Source organism: Mobula birostris, chromosome 1 (genome assembly GCF_030028105.1).
Source record: "Mobula birostris isolate sMobBir1 chromosome 1, sMobBir1.hap1, whole genome shotgun sequence".
NCBI classification, from domain to species: domain Eukaryota; kingdom Metazoa; phylum Chordata; class Chondrichthyes; order Myliobatiformes; family Myliobatidae; genus Mobula; species Mobula birostris.
Window position 1 is genome coordinate 128,389,184 of NC_092370.1, and position 19,021 is coordinate 128,408,204.

At 40.5% G+C, this 19,021-nt stretch overlaps 1 protein-coding gene across 2 annotated transcripts in view; it reads right to left on the bottom strand.

Moving 5' to 3' along the window:
- The window catches only part of riok1 (RIO kinase 1 (yeast)), a 56,863-nt gene extending 38,224 nt beyond the window's left edge, over positions 1-18,639 (bottom strand). Inside the window, exons 1-6 of one of the 2 annotated variants that reach the window (XM_072261933.1) lie at positions 17,973-18,532; positions 9,949-10,141; positions 9,296-9,383; positions 7,649-7,718; positions 5,508-5,550; positions 4,560-4,652 (exon numbers count right to left, since the gene is read on the bottom strand). In XM_072261933.1, coding sequence (XP_072118034.1) covers positions 4,560-4,652; positions 5,508-5,550; positions 7,649-7,718; positions 9,296-9,383; positions 9,949-10,141; positions 17,973-18,043 — 558 coding nt within the window. In that variant the 5' untranslated portion in view covers positions 18,044-18,532. Of the gene's footprint in view, positions 1-4,559; positions 4,653-5,507; positions 5,551-7,648; positions 7,719-9,295; positions 9,384-9,948; positions 10,142-17,972 lie in introns of both variants that reach the window. The other variant, XM_072261939.1, reaches the window with a different exon arrangement.
- Between the last annotated feature and the right edge of the window lie 382 nt (positions 18,640-19,021).

Here is a 19,021-nt window from a genome sequence, read left to right on the forward strand (position 1 = left end):
ATGGATTTTTGGGGATTAGAAATATATAAAAGTAAGTCATCAGCATAGAGTGATATTTTATGGGACTTTAAGCCCTGAGTTATCCCAGTAATATTTGGAGATTCTCGAATGGCAATTGCAAGAGGTTCTAATGCAATATCAAATAATAAAGGACTAAGAGGACAACCTTGTCGAGTACCTCGAAAAAGAGGGAAAAAAGGTGAACTTAAAGAGTTAGTACGGACCGAGGCCACAGGAGAATGATATAACAGTTTAATCCAGGATATAAATTTCGAGCTAAAATTAAACATTTCAAGCACCTTAAATAAGTAAGGCCATTCTACTCTATCAAAAGCTTTCTCAGCATCTAAAGAGATAACACACTCAGGAACATTTTGTGAGGGAGTATAAACAATATTTAACAGTGTACGAATATTATAAAAAGAGTAACGACCTTTAATAAAACCCGTTTGGTCTTCCGAAATAATAAAAGGAAGTACTTTTTCTAATCTATTTGCTAATAACTTAGAAAAAACTTTAGAATCAACATTTAATAAAGATATTGGTCTATAAGATGCACATTGAGCAGGATCTTTATCCTTCTTTAATATTAGAGAGATTGACGCTCTATTGAAAGATTCGGGAAGTTTACCAAGTTTTAATGAAGCCTCAAAAACCCTACAGAACCAAGGGATTAATGAAGGTGCGAAACATTTATAAAATTCTACGGTAAACCCATCAGGGCCAGGAGCTTTCCCCAAATTCATAGAGAAAATAACATTCTTAATCTCATCCATGGTAATGGGAGTATCTAACACAGAAGACTTATCCTGTGAAATCTCAGGGAAGTCTAGGTTATCTAAAAAATCATTCATATATTTAGAATCTTGAGGAGACTCTGATTGATATAAGGAAGAATAAAAATCACAGAAGGTTTGATTAATCCCCGCATGATCAAGTATCAGTCGGTCATTTTGGTTATAAATCTGATTAATTTGAGATTTAGCATAATTAGACTTCAGTTGATTAGCCAGCAATTTGCTAATTTTGTCAGTGTACATAAAATTCACTTCTTGTTTTCTTTAATTGGTTTACAATCGAGGACGAAAGTAATAAACTGTGTTCCATTTGAAGTTCAGTTCTTTGTTTATATAACTCCTCAGAAGGAGCTATAACATATTTCTTATCAATTTCCTTAATCTTGTCCACAATTACCAACTCCTCCTGCTTCAGCTTCTTCCTCAAAGCAGCAGAATACGAGATAATCTGACCACGAATATAAGCTTTAAAAGTATCCCAAAGAATGTTCACAGAAATATCCTCTGTATAGGTAATTGTCAAAAAAAAGATCAATCTGTTCATTCATAAAGTTAACGAAGTCCGAGTCCTGAAGCAACAGCGAATTAAAACGCCATTGTCTATTATTTTGTGTATTGGCCTGAATTTTAATAGAAAGCTTAAGTGGAGCATGATCCGAAATGGTTATAGAGTCATAATCACATTTAATCACTGAAGAAATAAGACGAAAGTCAATAAAGAAATAATCAATTCTTGAATAGGAATGGTGAACATGTGAAATAAAAGAAAAATCTTTTTCCTGAGGATGCAAAAAACGCCAAATGTCCGTCGACCCAGAATCAGAGAGGAATGAATTAATCAAAGTTGCAGATTTATTAGGTAAGGTCCGTAGAGGAGCCGAACGGTCCAAAGCTGGAGATAAACAGGTATTAAGATCTCCGCCCCAGATCAGTGAAAACTCATTCAAATTCGGGAACTGATTGAATAATGATTTATAAAATTCCGGACAATCCATATTAGGAGCATAAACATTAACCAAAACTACCTTTTTATTAAATAGTAGACCACTAACCAATAGAAATCTACCATTCGGATCAGAAGTAGTATCATGTTGTATAAAAGTAACTGAGGAGTCTATAAAAATAGAGACGCCTCAAATCTTAGCATTGGAGTTCGAATGAAACTGTTGTTCCTTCCAGAATTTAAAAAAAACGTAGTCTGTCCCCCCTCCGCATATGGGTCTCTTGTAAAAATAAAATTTGTGCTTTAAGTCTCCGGAACACTTTAAAAACTTTTTTCCTTTTAATAGGATGATTAAGACCATTAGTATTCCAGGAGACAAAATTAATAATAGACTCCATAAACCCTAAAGTCAACCCGCAACAAGGAGGATTGACGATAGGCTCGACCCACGAGCCCGGAAAGGGAACAGAACAAATAAGAGATACCGGGAAGAAGAACGTAACCAATACTTCAATAATGTACATAGCCCAAGAAGAACTAAAACGTGAAGCCCCTCCCACCACCCCCCACCCCATGACCCCAAGGCTAAATCTAACGCAGACCAGCCCGAAAGAAGCAAGCACTAAAACTACCCCCATGACTTCCGGTATACACTCCCTAAAAAAAGTGTAAATATAAAAAAGATCAGCTAATTATAAAATAGTAAAAGAATAAAAAAAGGTAACTCAGTTAAAACAAACACTTAATATAACAGAGTAAAAGCCAGAAAATATAAAAAAACCGCAACAAACCCCAAACCCTATGAGTAAACAAAACAAAAAAAATGAGATTATTAACATAAACTAGTTATAAAAACCTACAAAACAAAGTAGATTTAAAAACTACAAAATTTAAAGCCACAAAGGAAATACATAAAATGACGGTGAGGAAATAACCACCCAGAATCCCCTGGGAAAAAGAAAGGAATGACGCAGTTAAAAAGAAAGTTTAGCAACCATATTAAATAATCAAAAATAAACTTTTCTGCCCATATAAGGCAAAAAAAAAATTAAGACTGACAAATTCACAACCTCCAATCAACGGAGATAGTTAAAGATTACGATTAAGATGTTGAAGGTGAAAATTGATCCAGATAACCCTGGGCATCCGATGGAGATTCAAAAAAACGGAGGGCTCCATCTGACGTACGAATCCTTAGACGTGCAGGGTAAAGCAGCGCTGGTTTTAAATCCATCTTGTAGAGTTCCGACATCACAGATCTGTAACGAACCCGTTGATCCCGAATTGGTTTACTGAAATCCTCCACGAATCGGAACTTAAGATCCAGAAAATCAATGTAACCTTTAGATCGAATGAAACGAAACAGTTTCTCCTTGTCTTGAAAGTAATGAAAACGTAAAATGACATGTCGAGGTTTAACTGACCTAAGCCAGTATGATGGAACTCTGTGAACACGATCCAATAACAGTGGTTGGTCAGGAAATACAGTAGGAAATGCATCTTTTAAAAGTTGAGAAAAATACTTCATAGGGTTATCAGATTCAACAGCTTCACGCACCCCAATCATTCGAAGATTCTGCTGTCGCATTCTGGATTCTAAGTCAGAGTTTTTAAAGGTCAGAAAGTCGAGTTTCTTCTTCATTACATTAATTGTTTCTTCGATTTTCTCCATCTTGAGCTCACTTTGTTGCGTGGATTTTTGAAGATCAGATATAGCCAACTGATGTTCCGTAATAGATACTTGTATCTTCTCGATTGAATCGGCAATTTTCTGGAAATTAATTGAAATTTCCTCACGAATCAGCTCCGTAATAGAGGTTGAAATTTCCCTTTGAATTAGCTCCGATATAGCTTTCAAAGTCACCAGTGGTTCAGTCGGAGGGAAATCGGTACCTTTCGGTCTACCCGGAGGTTTGCCGTCCTTCCCGTTTTTTCCATTCTTAGACATAGCAGACCTTAAAAACATCCGATTATCGAAGAGCCCAATTTGTTTCAAAGTATTGTAAAAGTTGATGCCTTAATGGTTAATTAAAATATAGCTGATCATAAGAAGAAAAACTCAGAGGTAATGGAGCGAGTCAAGAACGCGACTTCACTCCATGAGCGCTACCGGAAGTCCCCTACTCTCTTTCTTGAGCAAGGGAACAATGTTTGCAACCTTCCAATCCTCTGGTGTGTCTCCCATCCCTACTGATAATTCAAAGATCATCGTCAGAGGCTCAGTAATCTCCTCCCTCGCTTGAGGATTTCATTAATCCTGCTCGCCAATTCCTTCTCATCAGCCCTTCTAGCTCTCCTAATTTTATTCGAGCTCCTTCCTGGCATCCCTGTAATTTTCTAGACCTCTAACAGTACTTAGTTTCTCCATCCTTTCACAAGCTTTTCTTTTCTTCTTAACTAGGTTTTCTACATCCTTTGTACACCATGGTTCTTTTACCCTACCACCCTGACTCAACAAATCTATGCAGAACACCATGCAAATATTCCCTGAGCATTTGCCACATTTCTGCCATGCATTTCCCTGAAATGTATGAATTTGAAAAGTTTTAAGAATTGTTGGTTAACAAAATTAGTCATGTCAAACTAAACGTGAAACATAATTTCTTTCTTTCTGACTTTCTTGCTAAGCATTTCCACAAATTGCATCCATTTTCTTAACGTCCAGAATATATAAGTTGTTAACTACATCTATCACATAATTCTGAAAATATTATTACATACTCATGGGACCTACCAAGCACATTAAAGTCATCTCATTCAAATCACTGATCTATATTTGTCTTTCTGAAATGAATCTTGATACTCTTAATGGGAATTACCTCCTTGCCTGTGCTGATACATCCATGGATTTGAGAGATCACTCCTCTGCTCAGCATTTTAAACAGAATCATTCGAGTTCTTGGATCCAAAACCTAGAGATTGACATAACTATTAAGCCAAATTTCATAAAAATCTGTAAAAACTGTTCAGGATACTTTAGCAACATTCTCAGCAAAGCTGGACCTTGATTTTAATAAGGCAACAAGAAATGACCTTGGGTAAGAATGCAAATCCTTGAGGAGGGTAATGGGATTCAGCTGAAAATTACAGTAAGATCATGCCTTTCATATTTACTATACATTTTGGCTGAATCCCATTACCCTTCTCAAAGAGAATTGGGTTGGGTAGCTCCATGATGTCTTACTCCTCAGTCTTGACTGGACAAAAATCTCCAAAGACATAAACCATCATGTCCATCACAGACTTAGAACGGCTTCAGAAAAATACTGCAGGGTTGCTGCAATATTTCATATTATAATAATTAAAATATCACAAGGAAGAGAATATAATTGTAGCTTAGAGATACTTCGGTGGAAAACATTCTTAACTTTGTACCTACATTCAGTTTCAAAGCACGATACAAATTGAAGAAGAAAATTCAGGCCACATTGAGTTGATTTTACCACATTTAGAAAAGGATTGTTAATTCCATTGCTTTCCCTTTAAAGTGAATTTTTAAAAAAGTAAATCGAAAAATAGCATTGAACAGATTAAGATTGAAGGATAAAGTCGACAATTTCTCTGACCAATACTAGACATGCAATTACATTAACATTTCCAAATAGGAGCTCTTACTCTGACTATACATACAAAAACACAGTGCACAAATTATGTTAATGAAAATATTGAAAGCATGCAATGCCCTGAATTAAAGATCTAACATAATGCACAATATTTCTTTAGCTTATCAAATACTTTATCTGTGTAACGATCAGTACAAATATTACCTGTTCTACTGTGGCTCGGTCAGATTTATCTTTAACTCGATACCTAAGAAACAAATGGTTAATAAAGGCAGCTAAATCTGATTAAATATTTCAGATTACAGAGTCCTAACGTATATTTGAAGTTTCACTTAAGTACGGTAAACTTTTTAAAATATGTAGACAGATTACAATAAATACATAAATACAAACCCTAATTCCTAATGAATAGCTGTTTGGTTTCTGGGAGAAAGGAGTTGAATGACAGTCATTATCACCCACTATATTACATAAGCCAGCAGTCCCCAACCACTGGGCCACGGACCGGTACCGGGCTGCAAAGCATGCGCTACCAGGCTGCGAGGAAACCTTTCCTCATTCTCTGTCACGCCCACTGTTGAGCTTGAATGCGCGCGGTCATTACCCGCGCGTCATCCCTGTTAGCGCAGGAAGGAGATCGACTCCTTGAGTTTGCAAGAGACAGCAGGCTGAAAAGCATGTTTGACATAACATCTCTGCCGGCATTCTGGATCAACGTCAAGGCTAAATATCCTGAAATAGGATTGAAAGCACTGAAAACATTGCTTCCATTTCCAACATATCTTTGCAATGAATGCAACGAAAACTAAATTGAGGAATAGACTGGACATAAGGAACTCCCTTCGAGTATCGCTGTCTCCCATCACCCCTCGATGGGACCGTCTTGTTGCAGGAAAACAAGCCCAGGGCTCCCACTGATTCAGCGGTCTTGGTGTGTTGCAATGATTTTATATGTTCATACGGGGAAAATATGCACTGTGTGTTTAATATCCAAACGTTGCTTAAAATGTTATGATGCTATTGATTATAAGTGACTTATATAACCATATAGCAATTACAGCACGGAAACGGGCCATCTCTGCCCTTCTAGTCCGTGCCGAACGCTACTCTCACCTAGTCCCACCGACCTGCACTCAGCCCATAACCCTCCATTCCTTTCCTGCCCATATACCTATCCAATTTTTCTTTAAATGATAATATCGAACCTGCCTCTACCACTTCTGGAAGTTCGTTCAACACTTCCTTCAAGCCCGTCCTCCCCTGATAATTGACTTATCACTATATTCATGCGAGGAAAATATGCGGTGTGTGTTTAATATTAAATTCATTAGATAAACCCTTTTAGAAACGAAATTGAGTGTATTAGCCACTTATCACCTATATTCCGGTCGTGATTAACACCACCACCCTTCCCCCCCCCGAACAGAATAGCCAAAAACGATTCTTAGGGAAAAATCGGCATGTACACGTATGTGCAAGTTGCGCATGCGCACACAGGTGCCCGCACAAGGTTTCATGGTCATTGTAGTCTTTCTCGGGGTAAACACAACGTATTTGACTGCTACTCCCGTCTGTCGGCAACACTACCCCCTCCCCCACCCCGGGTCGGCCGGTCCGCAAGAATGTTGTCAATATTAAACCGGTCCGCAGTGCAAAAAAGGTTGGGGACCCCTGACATAAGCATATCCGGCGATCTTTATAGATAATCATTAATAACCTGTCTGTCTGTCTCTCTCTACAGAGGCTGACTGTCCCGCATAGCACCTGCAGTATTTACAGAATTTCATCGAGATTTCTGCATCTGCAACTGGGTGTAACTTGCATGATTTACTAAATGTTTCGTGTTTTTCATGTCCTGTAAATATACGGTTAACTTACTTAATTGTAACAAGCAACTTCTGTCCTCACTCACTGATTCCACACAACAGTGTAGCAATGTCAGGATAGCACAAAAGATCTAAACTGATATGGACCAGTCTTGTTTTCCCACAATCTTTTTACTCAGATTACATTTTATGAGTAACTAATACAGAAAACCAGGCAATTACAAAGGGTTCACAAAATTTTTCTTGCACTTGTATACTCCGCACTTCTGATAGAAGTCAACGGACAGCAAATAGAAGGAAAACCACCTAGCAGTGAAGTCAATTGTAACACCCCAAATGTTTCTCCAGATATCAAACCAAAGTAAGACTGCATCACAAACCCGCAAAATGGCTGTATTACGCCTGTAAAAACTAGTTCAAGTGGAGAAATCCATTTTCCTTTAGTACTGTTAAATAAAGAACACTATTAATTGCACATGCGAAAACTAATCAGGTTTTACCGAGATTGATTATACTTACATGTCTGTATGTTTCTGCCTTGACTTTTCAGTTACTTTGTTTATCACAGAATCAGCAAAGTTTAGTTTATCTATCAAAAAAAAATTGAAAACTCAAAAGCTAGTCTTTAACTGAACTGTTCTGTGCCCATCACGAAAAATTTATTTTGATGATGGTACATATTAAATTCATCTAACATCGCGCATTATTTCCTGGCTGAAAAACAGGCATATTCGATCCCTTGACAATTGGCATAAATACTATGCATTTGATCACCATAAACAATGTAGTGGCTCAATTTAATTCATCTGAGCTTCCTATAGTCTCCCGACAAAAATATGCATTTTTGTTTACTCAGTTTTCTAATAAGATATTCAGTTTTCTTTAAAAAAGAAACTAAATCATAGCAATATCAGACCAATCTCTAACATGGTGTATTGACAAAATTTTTAATGCACATTTCACTGGGTCAAAAACCCAAACAGTAAGTGGCATTCACTTTTTTGGACTCAAATTCAAAACAGAAACTTAGTTCAAACATTCATTAATGTTAAATTGAGCAATATGAGAAGCAAATCCAACAGTTTAATAATGGTTCCAATGCTAATTGAATCTGCAGGCCTACAATGTTGCCAGGGCTGAAGTATTAAAGGTAATTGGAGAAATTGCTCCAAAGTTTCAGAATACTTCAGTTGAAGTATTTTAAATTAAGGAGCCTATAAGGTATGCAGAAAGATTTACTCACCTTAGCAGAAAGATCAATAGTTGTGAGGGAGGGGGTGGATTTACAATAGATTAATTGACACGAGGATTTGAGAGGAATTGAGAATAAAATTATTTCAGAGTGAGGTCAGAATCTAGAGTTCACTAACTTTGCACTGTCCTTCTGGTAAGATGGCGGCATGCACGGTCGTGAAGGCCTCTCCCGGTCCATCCAAAGGTGCAATTGTCCATCTTTTACATCTTTTTTACGATTGCAAAACACTGCTGCATATGACGAACATCAAGTACTGCAGGTCTACCCCGTCCATGAGGTGCCCGATAGAGATGGTTGCCTGGACTTGTTGCATATCGTCGTCGTGTGGAGGTGGTGTGCAATCTAATAAGTCGGGCAAATGGTTGTCTTAGATATTTTTATTGTGATTGCAAGACCCTGTTGCACCTGGTAATGTAGAATACTGGTTCACTGGCGAGACCGATGGCAGGTGAGCTGCAATGCCTCGGTTGTTGTGTGGACCAAGCCCTTATGCCAGTGTCACCCGTTGCAGCCGCCCGAAGAGGAGGTGTCGGGGCTTTGTGGGAGTGAGCAGAGGGCTCTGTGGGCAAGCTGGAATCCGTACTAGATTTATGCTTGGTGCTGTCCTCCAGTGTTCGCTCAGAACAGCAACCCATGCACCATCAAGTTATAGGCCATGCCACTCAGGGACATATTTTTATGACTATGTTTTCTTGCTATCATAACTATATGTGCTAAAACTGGAGAAATCCAACTTTCTTTTTGTATTAACACGAGAATAGGAATCTGAACATTTAAATAAAAGCACCTGAATAAGAACCATAACCTGTACAGCCAAAGTCCAATAATTTGGAGGTAGGACTGCAAAGTATGAACAAAATGGCCATCAATTAAGTTTTAAGTTTTGATTCTAAATAATATTTAAAACTTACCGAGATTAATTTTATGTTCAAATTTTCTCAGAGCCTTGTCTGGTGGAGCGGACATCCTCGTTGAATTATAGTTAGCTTGCCTATTTGCCTAAAGCATTGCAGCAGAAAAACTTTTGTCATCAACTTAACATTCATACAAAGATATAGACAATAAATAATATTTACATTAACATTTGGACAACAGCATATCATTAAAAGTATTTATGAAAATGTAATATGAAAGCAGAATATAAATTCACAAGAAATATTATAGAAAAACTTAAAAATGTGTTGTCTAGAAGAACAAAGTTAGGATACATGCTGATTTTGCTAAAATGCAATGTTCATTAACAACATGGCCAAATTAATCTCAAAGCTATTTTATGAATGATCACAAAAATAGTTATTTATGAGCTTTACATTTGGTATGTAACCATAAGCATAACACTTTACAAGCATTACAACATTATAACCCTGTTACTACAAAATCAATTTATATTGCAGATTATTTTCAACATTGTATAAGTGAAACCATTCAACAAAACAAATTCATTCAGTTTAAAAAAAATGACTATTTTAAACCATTTTGGGTGCAATTTAATCTTGCAAGTATGAACAGCCGAGTACACAGATTTACCAGACAGCACAAGAGAATTTTTGAAGTTTTGCATTACCTGCTGACTATTGTTTCTATAAGCTGTATAACGCTTGGTGAGATCACCATCACAATCGTCCCAGTCCCAGTCTTCATCTTCATCGCTCTCAAAAGGAAATTCCTCTTCATCTGGATTTTTCAGCTGCAGAATCTCAATCTTCTTTTCCGCCCATCTAACCTCCTCTTGTGCTTTATCAGAATAGCCACCATCACTAAAAACAAATTGCATTTAGTGTCTTGAAAGTAGGAAGGTATTCCAAATAATGCAGCAGAAATTCAATCTTTCACCTTATCAATTGTGAATACAGTAGGGCATTTGCTTATCAGTATTTGGGTTTTTAGGAAATTCTTATACAAAAAAAGTTGCAAGACTACTATCTATTGTTAAAGATGTGGCAACCCAGGAGTTATTAAGGCATCTTGAGAGACCATGGATCTGCCCCTGGAAAGTCTTCACTCTCCAGGGCGCAGGCCTGGGCAAGGTTGTATGGAAGACCAGCAGTTGCCCATGCTGCAAATCTCCCCTCTCCACAACACCGATGTTGTCCAAGGGGAGGGCATTAGGACCCATACAGCTTGGCACCAGTGCCGTCACAGAGCAATGTGTGACTAAGTGCCTTGCTCAATGACACAACATGTTCCCTCCGCTGGGGCTCGAACTCACGGCCTTCAGGTAACTAGTCCAATGCCTTAACCACTTGGCCACGTGCCCACATATCAAGGACTTAGAAATAATAAAAGGACCAGGAAGAGTCAATGTGGAAACATGAAGGGGCTTGGCAATATAAATGCTGATCTTATGCTCCCCATGGCTAGGGTTAAGAACCACAAGTCACAATCTCAAAATAAGCCAAGAGATCTGCCATTTAGGATAGCAGGACTACTATACTACTGCAAATGTAAGTAAAATATTTACCCTTTTTATTTCGTAGAAAACTCCAGGTATTAACTACTGAAAGCAGCCATTAATTTAATGAAGATGATTTTGTACATGGTTAGTTATAGGATTGCACAGTCCATAGACTGTGCCTTCCGCACCCATTGCCCACGCTGGTTATCAGGTACATACCTACACTCATCTGATTCCTAGCACCCGACCAGTACTCTTCTTTGTCACTGTATTTCAAGTATTCACCTCAATATTTCTGAAATATTGTGACAGTACCTGTCTCCACCACCCCCCACCCCCACCACTCCCAAGGCACTGCTTTCCAAATTTCAACTACTCTTGGTTGATTTCCTCGTGTCCTCTCTCAATCACCAAACCATTCTCTCAAACCTTTGCCTGCTGCTTAGACACATTTGTCAGGTGAAAAAGTGGCAGAGCTAGCTGATCTGCTCCAGCAACATCAGTTCAGTCCTAACCGAGAGTGCTGTCTGTGTTGAGTTTGAAAGTTCTGCCTTCACCACGTGCAGTTCCTCCAAGTACTCTGGGTTCATTCCACATCCCAAAAATGTGCACTTGGTAAATTGTCCCCAGACTGCAAATTAGTGGTAGAAATTGGAGGAAGGACAGTGGAGAACGTTGGTAGAAATATGGAAAAAATAAAACATATTAGGATAACAATGTGCGTTTAACTTTGTGCATCTGAGACCCTTCCATTCTGAATCCACTTAGCCTTCCCTTCTTTGAGGAAAATGAACCCAGCTTAGTCTCTCCTCTAGCTGTTACACTCCATTCAAAGAAAAACCTGGTCAATTCTCCATATCCTCTCCAATGCCAGAGAGGATCCATCTTATAGTGCAATGACCAAACTGTACAATACTTCAGTTGGCCTACCAGTTGCAGCATAATCTCCCTGCTTTTACATTCTATCTCCTGGCTCGAATGTGTTCTCAGCAATCTTCTCAACTCACATTCAGAGATCCTTGGGCATATATATTAAGGTCTTTGAGATCCTGTCCTTCCTCGTCCCTACCAATCATGGTATACCAAAATCTTATCATTCCTCCTAAAGTGTAAAATTTTTCAGGATTAAATTCCACGCCATTTCTACGCCCATCTTCTCAACTGATCTAGTCAAGAATATCCTCCTCTTTACGCACCAGGGTCAGGGGCTCCCAATCTGGGTCAATGGAGCCCTCAATTTAAGGTGAGGCTCCATGGCATAAAAAAAGTTGGAAACTCCTGCACTAGACGATCAATGTTTATATCACCTGTGGACTTTCTAATTATACCTTCTACACCCATATTGTCAAGGTTTATAACAAACAGCAAGAGTCCCTGCACAGATCTCCACAGTACTCAATTGTTACAGGCCTCCTATTGCAAAACCTCCAAGGTGACCACAACCTTTTCACAGCTTGCGTGTCTCAATGACCCGGAGAACTACATTGGTTGGAGTCAGGGCTTTATGCTTTGGCTCTTGGTAGGGTCACCCATGCCAAACAGGTCAAAGTGTAGAGGCCAGACTAAGTGTGATCCGCAGGTTCAGAGGTTCAGCTCAGGGCTAACAACCCTGACTGGTCAAACAAAACTGTTACAGAAACAGCAGTGATGAATCCTTCTACATCTGAGTGCGACAGTATTCCCAAGTTACCACCTGGAACTTGAATGACTGACAGTAGTGAGAACCGAGAGAAAGCTACTGACACAATGAAGGAGGCCCTGAACACCGCCACAGATGGAGGACCTTCATTGCTGCCCTAAATGCCACCAGCGTAACAGGCAGTAGGGCCTATTTTAAAAATAACCTCCATTAATCAAGCTCTGCTGCCAATTACCAAGCCAACGTCAGATCCAATTGAGCAAACTGTTCCAAATCTCATCGGCTCCTGACAGCGTCACCTGTAGGATTTTAATCCGATTTCCACCTTTGTTCCAAGGGTTACCTTCTTGCCGCTAACATTTCCTTGAATTTGCCTTCTTGTACCATTTCATGCAACCTCTTAGCCCCAATTACTTTTTAAATACCTTATCCTTCAGGGCTCCATTATTTTCAACACACCAAGTCATAAACTACCTTTCTTCTCTATTCAACTTTCAATGCCCTTTGACACCCATGATTTTTGCGTATTCTCGATTGGATTTGTTGAACACACCTTTCACTATCAGGGAAACACATTGACCCTGAGCTCTATTTCACTATGAATGCTTCCTTTGTTGCTTGTACATTAACCTACATGAAGTGGCTCCCAGCCACTTTTCCCAGGTCTTAGCTTCAATTCCTCAACCATATTTACAAGAGATTAGATCCAACATCATTCCTGTTCCAGAACTATCTTTGTATTAGCTCAAAGAGCATGTCAGAAAGTACTTTAAAAAGTTCTGCCCGGCTGCCCCTCCACCATCAAGCCTTTTGCACTAAAACAAATCCCAGTTCGTATCAGGGAAGATGAAATCCCCTAATCTTTTTATGGTTCTCCATGATTTTCTGCACATTCGTTCCTCAATCATCCATCACTGTTTGGAGGCTGGCAGCACATCCACAGCAAAGTGATCACTTTTTTGCTGTTTCACAAGTTCTTCCATGTAGGATATCATTGTTAATACCTACTGCACAGAAGCAGGCTCTTCAGCCCATCTAAGTCCATGGCAATCTGAACTTCTGCCTAGTTCCATCCACAAGTACCCAATATTCCTCCAAAATCCTCTCATCCATGTACAGGTTTCCCCCGCCATCTGAAAGTAGAGCGTTCCTATGAAACGGTTCATAAGCCGGAAGGTCGTAAAGCGAAGAAGCAATTACCATTTATTTATATGGGAAAAATTTGTGAGCGTTTGCAGACCAAAAAATAATCTACCAAATCAAGCCAAGTAACACATAAAATCTAAAATAACAGTAACATATAGTAAAAGCAGGAATGATATGATAAATACACAGCCTATATAAAGTAGAAATACTTATCTACAATCATTGCCTGCACTGTTCTCCGTAACGAAAATCTCAGGCAAGCGCTCTCGGCAAAAACACGGCACAAGCGCTCTCCAGTAACCTTTAAGCTATGAAGCTGCCAAATCATACCAAATAACAGATAAAAATACACAGCATATCTAAAGTAGAAATAATGTATGTACAGTGTAATATCACTTACGGGAATCAGGAAGACATTGAGCACACTGATGATGGTGTGTTAGGTTGAGTCGTCGGAGGTTGGGGTGGTGCAGAGGCCCCCAACTTCCGGGCAGCGAACCGATACCGATCCGCGAAGCATGCAGGGGTACAGTGGTAGCTGGGACGCATCCAGCCCATCTTTAAGAAAAAAGCCGAAATAAACAAGCTAGTTAATTAGGTGCCGCCCAGCACGTAAATGTCGGCCCAGATCAGAGGCGATTGCTGATTGCGTTGCCTCTGATCTGGGCCAACATTTACATGCCGGGTGGCACCTAATTAATTAGCTTGTTTATTTCGGCTTTTTTCTTAAAGATGTGCTGTGTGCCTCCTGGCTACCCCTGCATTCTCTGCAAATCGGTATCTGTCCGTGGTCCGGTGGTTGGGGTGGTGGGACACTGGAGTGTCATCTCATCGTTGTCTGTTTCCATCAGGGCAGGCAGGTCATCATCTTCTATGTCTGCCTGCCTCGATGTTGAAGGTCAAGGTTCGTCGTTTGCTGAAGGCTTGCTTGACTGCTAGGCTCGCGCATTTTTCTATCATACAGTTCTTTGTAAGCACTCAAACCATCTTGCAAATATGCCCTAAACCGACGTACCCTTTCAAAATTGAAGTCGTACTTTATCATTGCAGCGAAAATCTCACGCAGCTGCATCACGTTCAGTTCCTGGACAACTTCACTTTCGGTCCGTCCGCTACTGCATTTGGTTTCGATTGTTATCCTTTCCCCTTCCAATTCCATCAGCTCTTCATCTACCAGTTCTTGGTCATGGGATGCCAAAACCTTTTCAACATCATCTTCGTCAACTTCCACAAGCCAAACTCACTTTGTCCTTGCTTCGTTCACCACAATCGAAACACTTAATTATGTCTGGTTTTATGCTAAGTGTAACACCCTTACAAGCTCGTTTAGGCTTTTCCGATACCTTAGAACTATTCTTGCTAATGGCTGCTCACAGGCACATGTTTAAGCAATGTCGGCTAGAATGCCGTTCCGAATCCGGGGTAGCGCGGCTGCTCGGGGCGCGTGCTGCTTTTTTCATGCACTACTTTTTTCACGTGCTGTCTTTTTTCGTAACACTGAAAACACCTTCTGTTAGCGAAAACAGGGAACTAATGTAGGTCTTTCGTAACAGTGAGGTTTCGTAAAGCGAAAGTTCGAAAAGCAGGGGATACCTGTACCTATCCAAACTTAAACGTTACAATTGAACCTGCATCTACCACCTGAGCCAACAGCTAGTTCCACACTTGCAACATCCCGAGTGAAGCTTCCCCTCAGGTTCTCCAAAAATATTTCACTTTTCACACCAAACCTATGATCTCTAGTTCTTGGCTTACACAACCTGAAGGGGGAAAAAAACCCTGCATGCATTCATCCTTATCTACACCCCTCAATTTTCTATCCTATTATAAGATCACCCCTCATTCTCCTGCCCACCAGGGAATCTCGTCCTACACTTTTTAACCTTTCCTCAATCAGATCCTCAAGTTCTGACAACATCCAGGTAAAATCTTCTCTGCTCTCTTTCAAGCTTGATATCATTCCTAAATTTCAGCCTCACCAACATCTTGTACAACTTCCAACATAACTTCACAACTCCAGGACTCAATATGTGACAAATGTTATCCACTGGTGATGCCAGTTAGGGCCCTGTATTCTCAAGTCCCTTTGTTCTACCACACACCTCAGAGCCATACCATTCTGTGTGTAAGTCCTTCCAAAGTGCAACACTCATATTTGCATTAAATTTCACCCATCATTTTCAGCCAATTTTGCCAGCTGGTCGAGGTTACATTGGAAGCTTTCTCAATGTCCAAGATACCCCCACCCCAGGCTTGGTGTCATACACAAAATTGCTAATTAGTTTACCACATCAATATTAAGTCATTAATATACATGATAAGCATCAATGGATTGATCCCAGTAGCACACTACTAGTCACAAGCCTCCAGAGTGACAACCATCCACTCCTACTCCCTGGCTTCTAAACCAATGTTAGATCCTAGTAGCAACTTTATCCTGAATGCCAGGCAACTTAACCTTCTGAACTCGCCTCCTTTGCAAGTGGTTGTCAAAGGCCTTGCTAAAGTCCATGTACACAATATCCACCACCTTTCATAAAAACACAGAAAACCTACAGCACAATACAGGCCCTTCGGCCCACAATGCTGTGCCAATCACGTACTTACTTTAGAAATTACCTAGCGTTACCCATAGCCCTCTATTTTTCTAAGCTCCACGTACCTATCCAGGAGTCTCTTAACAGACCCTATATCATAACCACCTCCACCACCGTCGCCAGCAGCCCATTCCATGCATAAAAAAACTTATCCGACATCTCCTCTGTACCTATTTTCAAGCACTTTAAAAATGTACCCTCTCATGTTAGCCATTTCAGCCCTGAGAAAAAGCCTCTGACTATCCACACGATGAATGCCTCTCACCTCATCATCAACCTTCTTTGCAACCTCCTTAAACAAAACACTGGCTGGTTAGACATGACCTAGCATGCACAAAGCCATGCTGACCATCGACCTGATATCCTACAACACACACAGAAGTTGCTGGTGAACGCAGCAGGCCAGGCAGCATCTATTGGAAGAGGTACAGTCGACATTTCAGGCCGAGACCCTTCGTCAGGACTAACTGAAAGAAGAGCTAGTAAGAGTACTTCTGTACCTCTTCCAATAGATGCTGCCTGGCCTGCTGCGTTCACCAGCAACTTTTATGTGTGTTGCTTGAAATTCCAGCATCTGCAGATTTCCTCGTGTTTGTGACCTGATATCTTACTTCCTTAGTGTAATTACAGATTACATTAATATTTACATTTCCCTCTGATTTTGCCTGAAGACTTCATACCTTGGAAAGCTGAGTTGCCAGTTCTGACCAATTTTCAACTCAGCTTCAATAACAGCAACATCATCAATCCCCATATGTTGAACCCCAGTCATTAACTTACTAGTTAGGCTTCCTACATTAATGTAGATGCAATCCAAGCTAGCTTTCCTCTTATGTATCTGGTCATTTAATCCACTTTCCATATTTGTCTGTTCTTCATCTGCTAGCTGTACACATGTTCTCTTCTTTAGCAACAACCTATCAGTTACAGAAGAGGTTCTGCAGGTGCTGGAAATCCGAAGCAACACACACACACACACAAAAATGCTGGAGAAACTCAGCGGGTCAGTCAGCATCTATGGAAAGGAATAGAGTCAAAATTTTGGGGTGAGACTCGTCATCAGGGCAGAAAGAGGGAAGATGACAGAATAAGTAGGTGGGGAGGGGAAGGAGTACAAGCTAGAAGGTGATTGGTGAAGCCAGGTGGGGGGGGGGTTGACAGGTAGGTGGGGGATGGAGGGGTGAAGTGAGAAGCTGGGAGACAATAATTGGAAAAAGAGTTGTGAAGAAGGAATCTGATAGGAGAGGAGAGTGGACCGAGAGAGAAAGGGAAGGGGGAGGCACCAGGGGGAGGTGATAGACAAGTGAGGAGAAGAGAAGGGGTAAGGTGGGGGTCAGAATGGGGAATGGAAAAAGTGATGGGGGGGGGTGAGAAATTACTTAACGTTAGCGAGGTCGATGTACATGTCGTCAGGCTGGAAGCTACCCAGACAGAAATTGACATGTTGCTCTTCCAACTTGAGTGGCCTCATTCAGGCAGTAGAGGAGACCATGGACTTTCATGTCGGTATGAGAAAGGGGATTGGAATTAAAATGGTTGGCCGCCCGGAATTCCCATTATTTAAATACTAGTTTAGTACAAGAATGCTGAAGAAAGCAATGCAATTCCTGTCTCAGTCCTTATTTCGTGCTAACTTCACCGGTTTTTGGAAACCCATTGATCAGAGTAGAGAGGACAACTGACGAAACCATCTCAAAAGGTCCCATTAACACGGCCACGGGGGGGGGCGACGGGAGGGTGGGGGAGACAGGTAAGACCCCGACATGACCAGAAGAAACTTCTCTCGGCGCCGAACCCGAGAAGATATTTACCTCTCCCCAGACTCGGCATCGTCAAACTGTCCGGGAACCGGCGTGTCTCCCAAGGAACCAAAAGCGTCCATCACTCCCCCACAGTCACCACGCCGTGTTCAATCCACGGCAGCCTCGCCGCTCCAAACAGGACGTGACATCCGCTCGCCAACAGCGCCGACAAAACGCGTTTTCGAAATGGAACCGCAGTCGGAGAGGAACTTCTTGATTCCCACTCGAGACAGCAAAGGCGTGATCTTGAAAAGATCTAAGTCCCGCCAAGGAGGATGCATTTACTGTAGGTTTTGGAAAAAAATAGTACTTTAATTTAAAGAGAAAAAAAATCAAAAATAACAGGTGTTCGTCGTTTCAGTTAGTACACTTTGAAATGAGATATTGTAACTTTATGAAGCGGTACTATCCCCGTCCTGAAGCAGTGTTTCAGCCGAAACGTCCTTCCTGCCACCGATGCTGCTCGACTGGTTGAATTCATCCAGCAGACCGTGTGTTGCTCCTATCTCTGACAATGTAACTTGTCTCAGGATTCCACTGCTTTGTCTGCTCAAATGATGTGTTGAAGAAACATGGAGCGAGGCTCACAAACTTCTGACAGACACAAATGCAACTGAGATATACTGGCGAAAACATTAAACAGTTTTTGAATGTTTTACTGTGCTGTATTAAACGACAAATTTTGCAATGCAACCATGCCGACATTGCTTGTCTAGAGAACTCAATAAAATTCCTTGCCGTGATTTGTAAATAATAAACTTCAATGTATCAAGGCGGTCAAATGTAACGTTAACTCCAGCCCCTCTATTGAGCAGCGTCATAGAACGATCAAACTGTAATTTAACCGGACTATGTGACGTCACAAATCCGGGTGAGAGTGACGTCATGAGGCTCTGAACAGCATGTCCAGGACGGAATCCTGGATGTGAAAACTGATACGGTTGGAGGGATGGAGTTAAACACTTGGGCTTTTAAATTGAAGGTCGGCTGTTTGAATTCTTGATTTGTTATGGAATCCTCTAAAATGCTGAATAGTCAAAAGTGGTGAGTATATTACT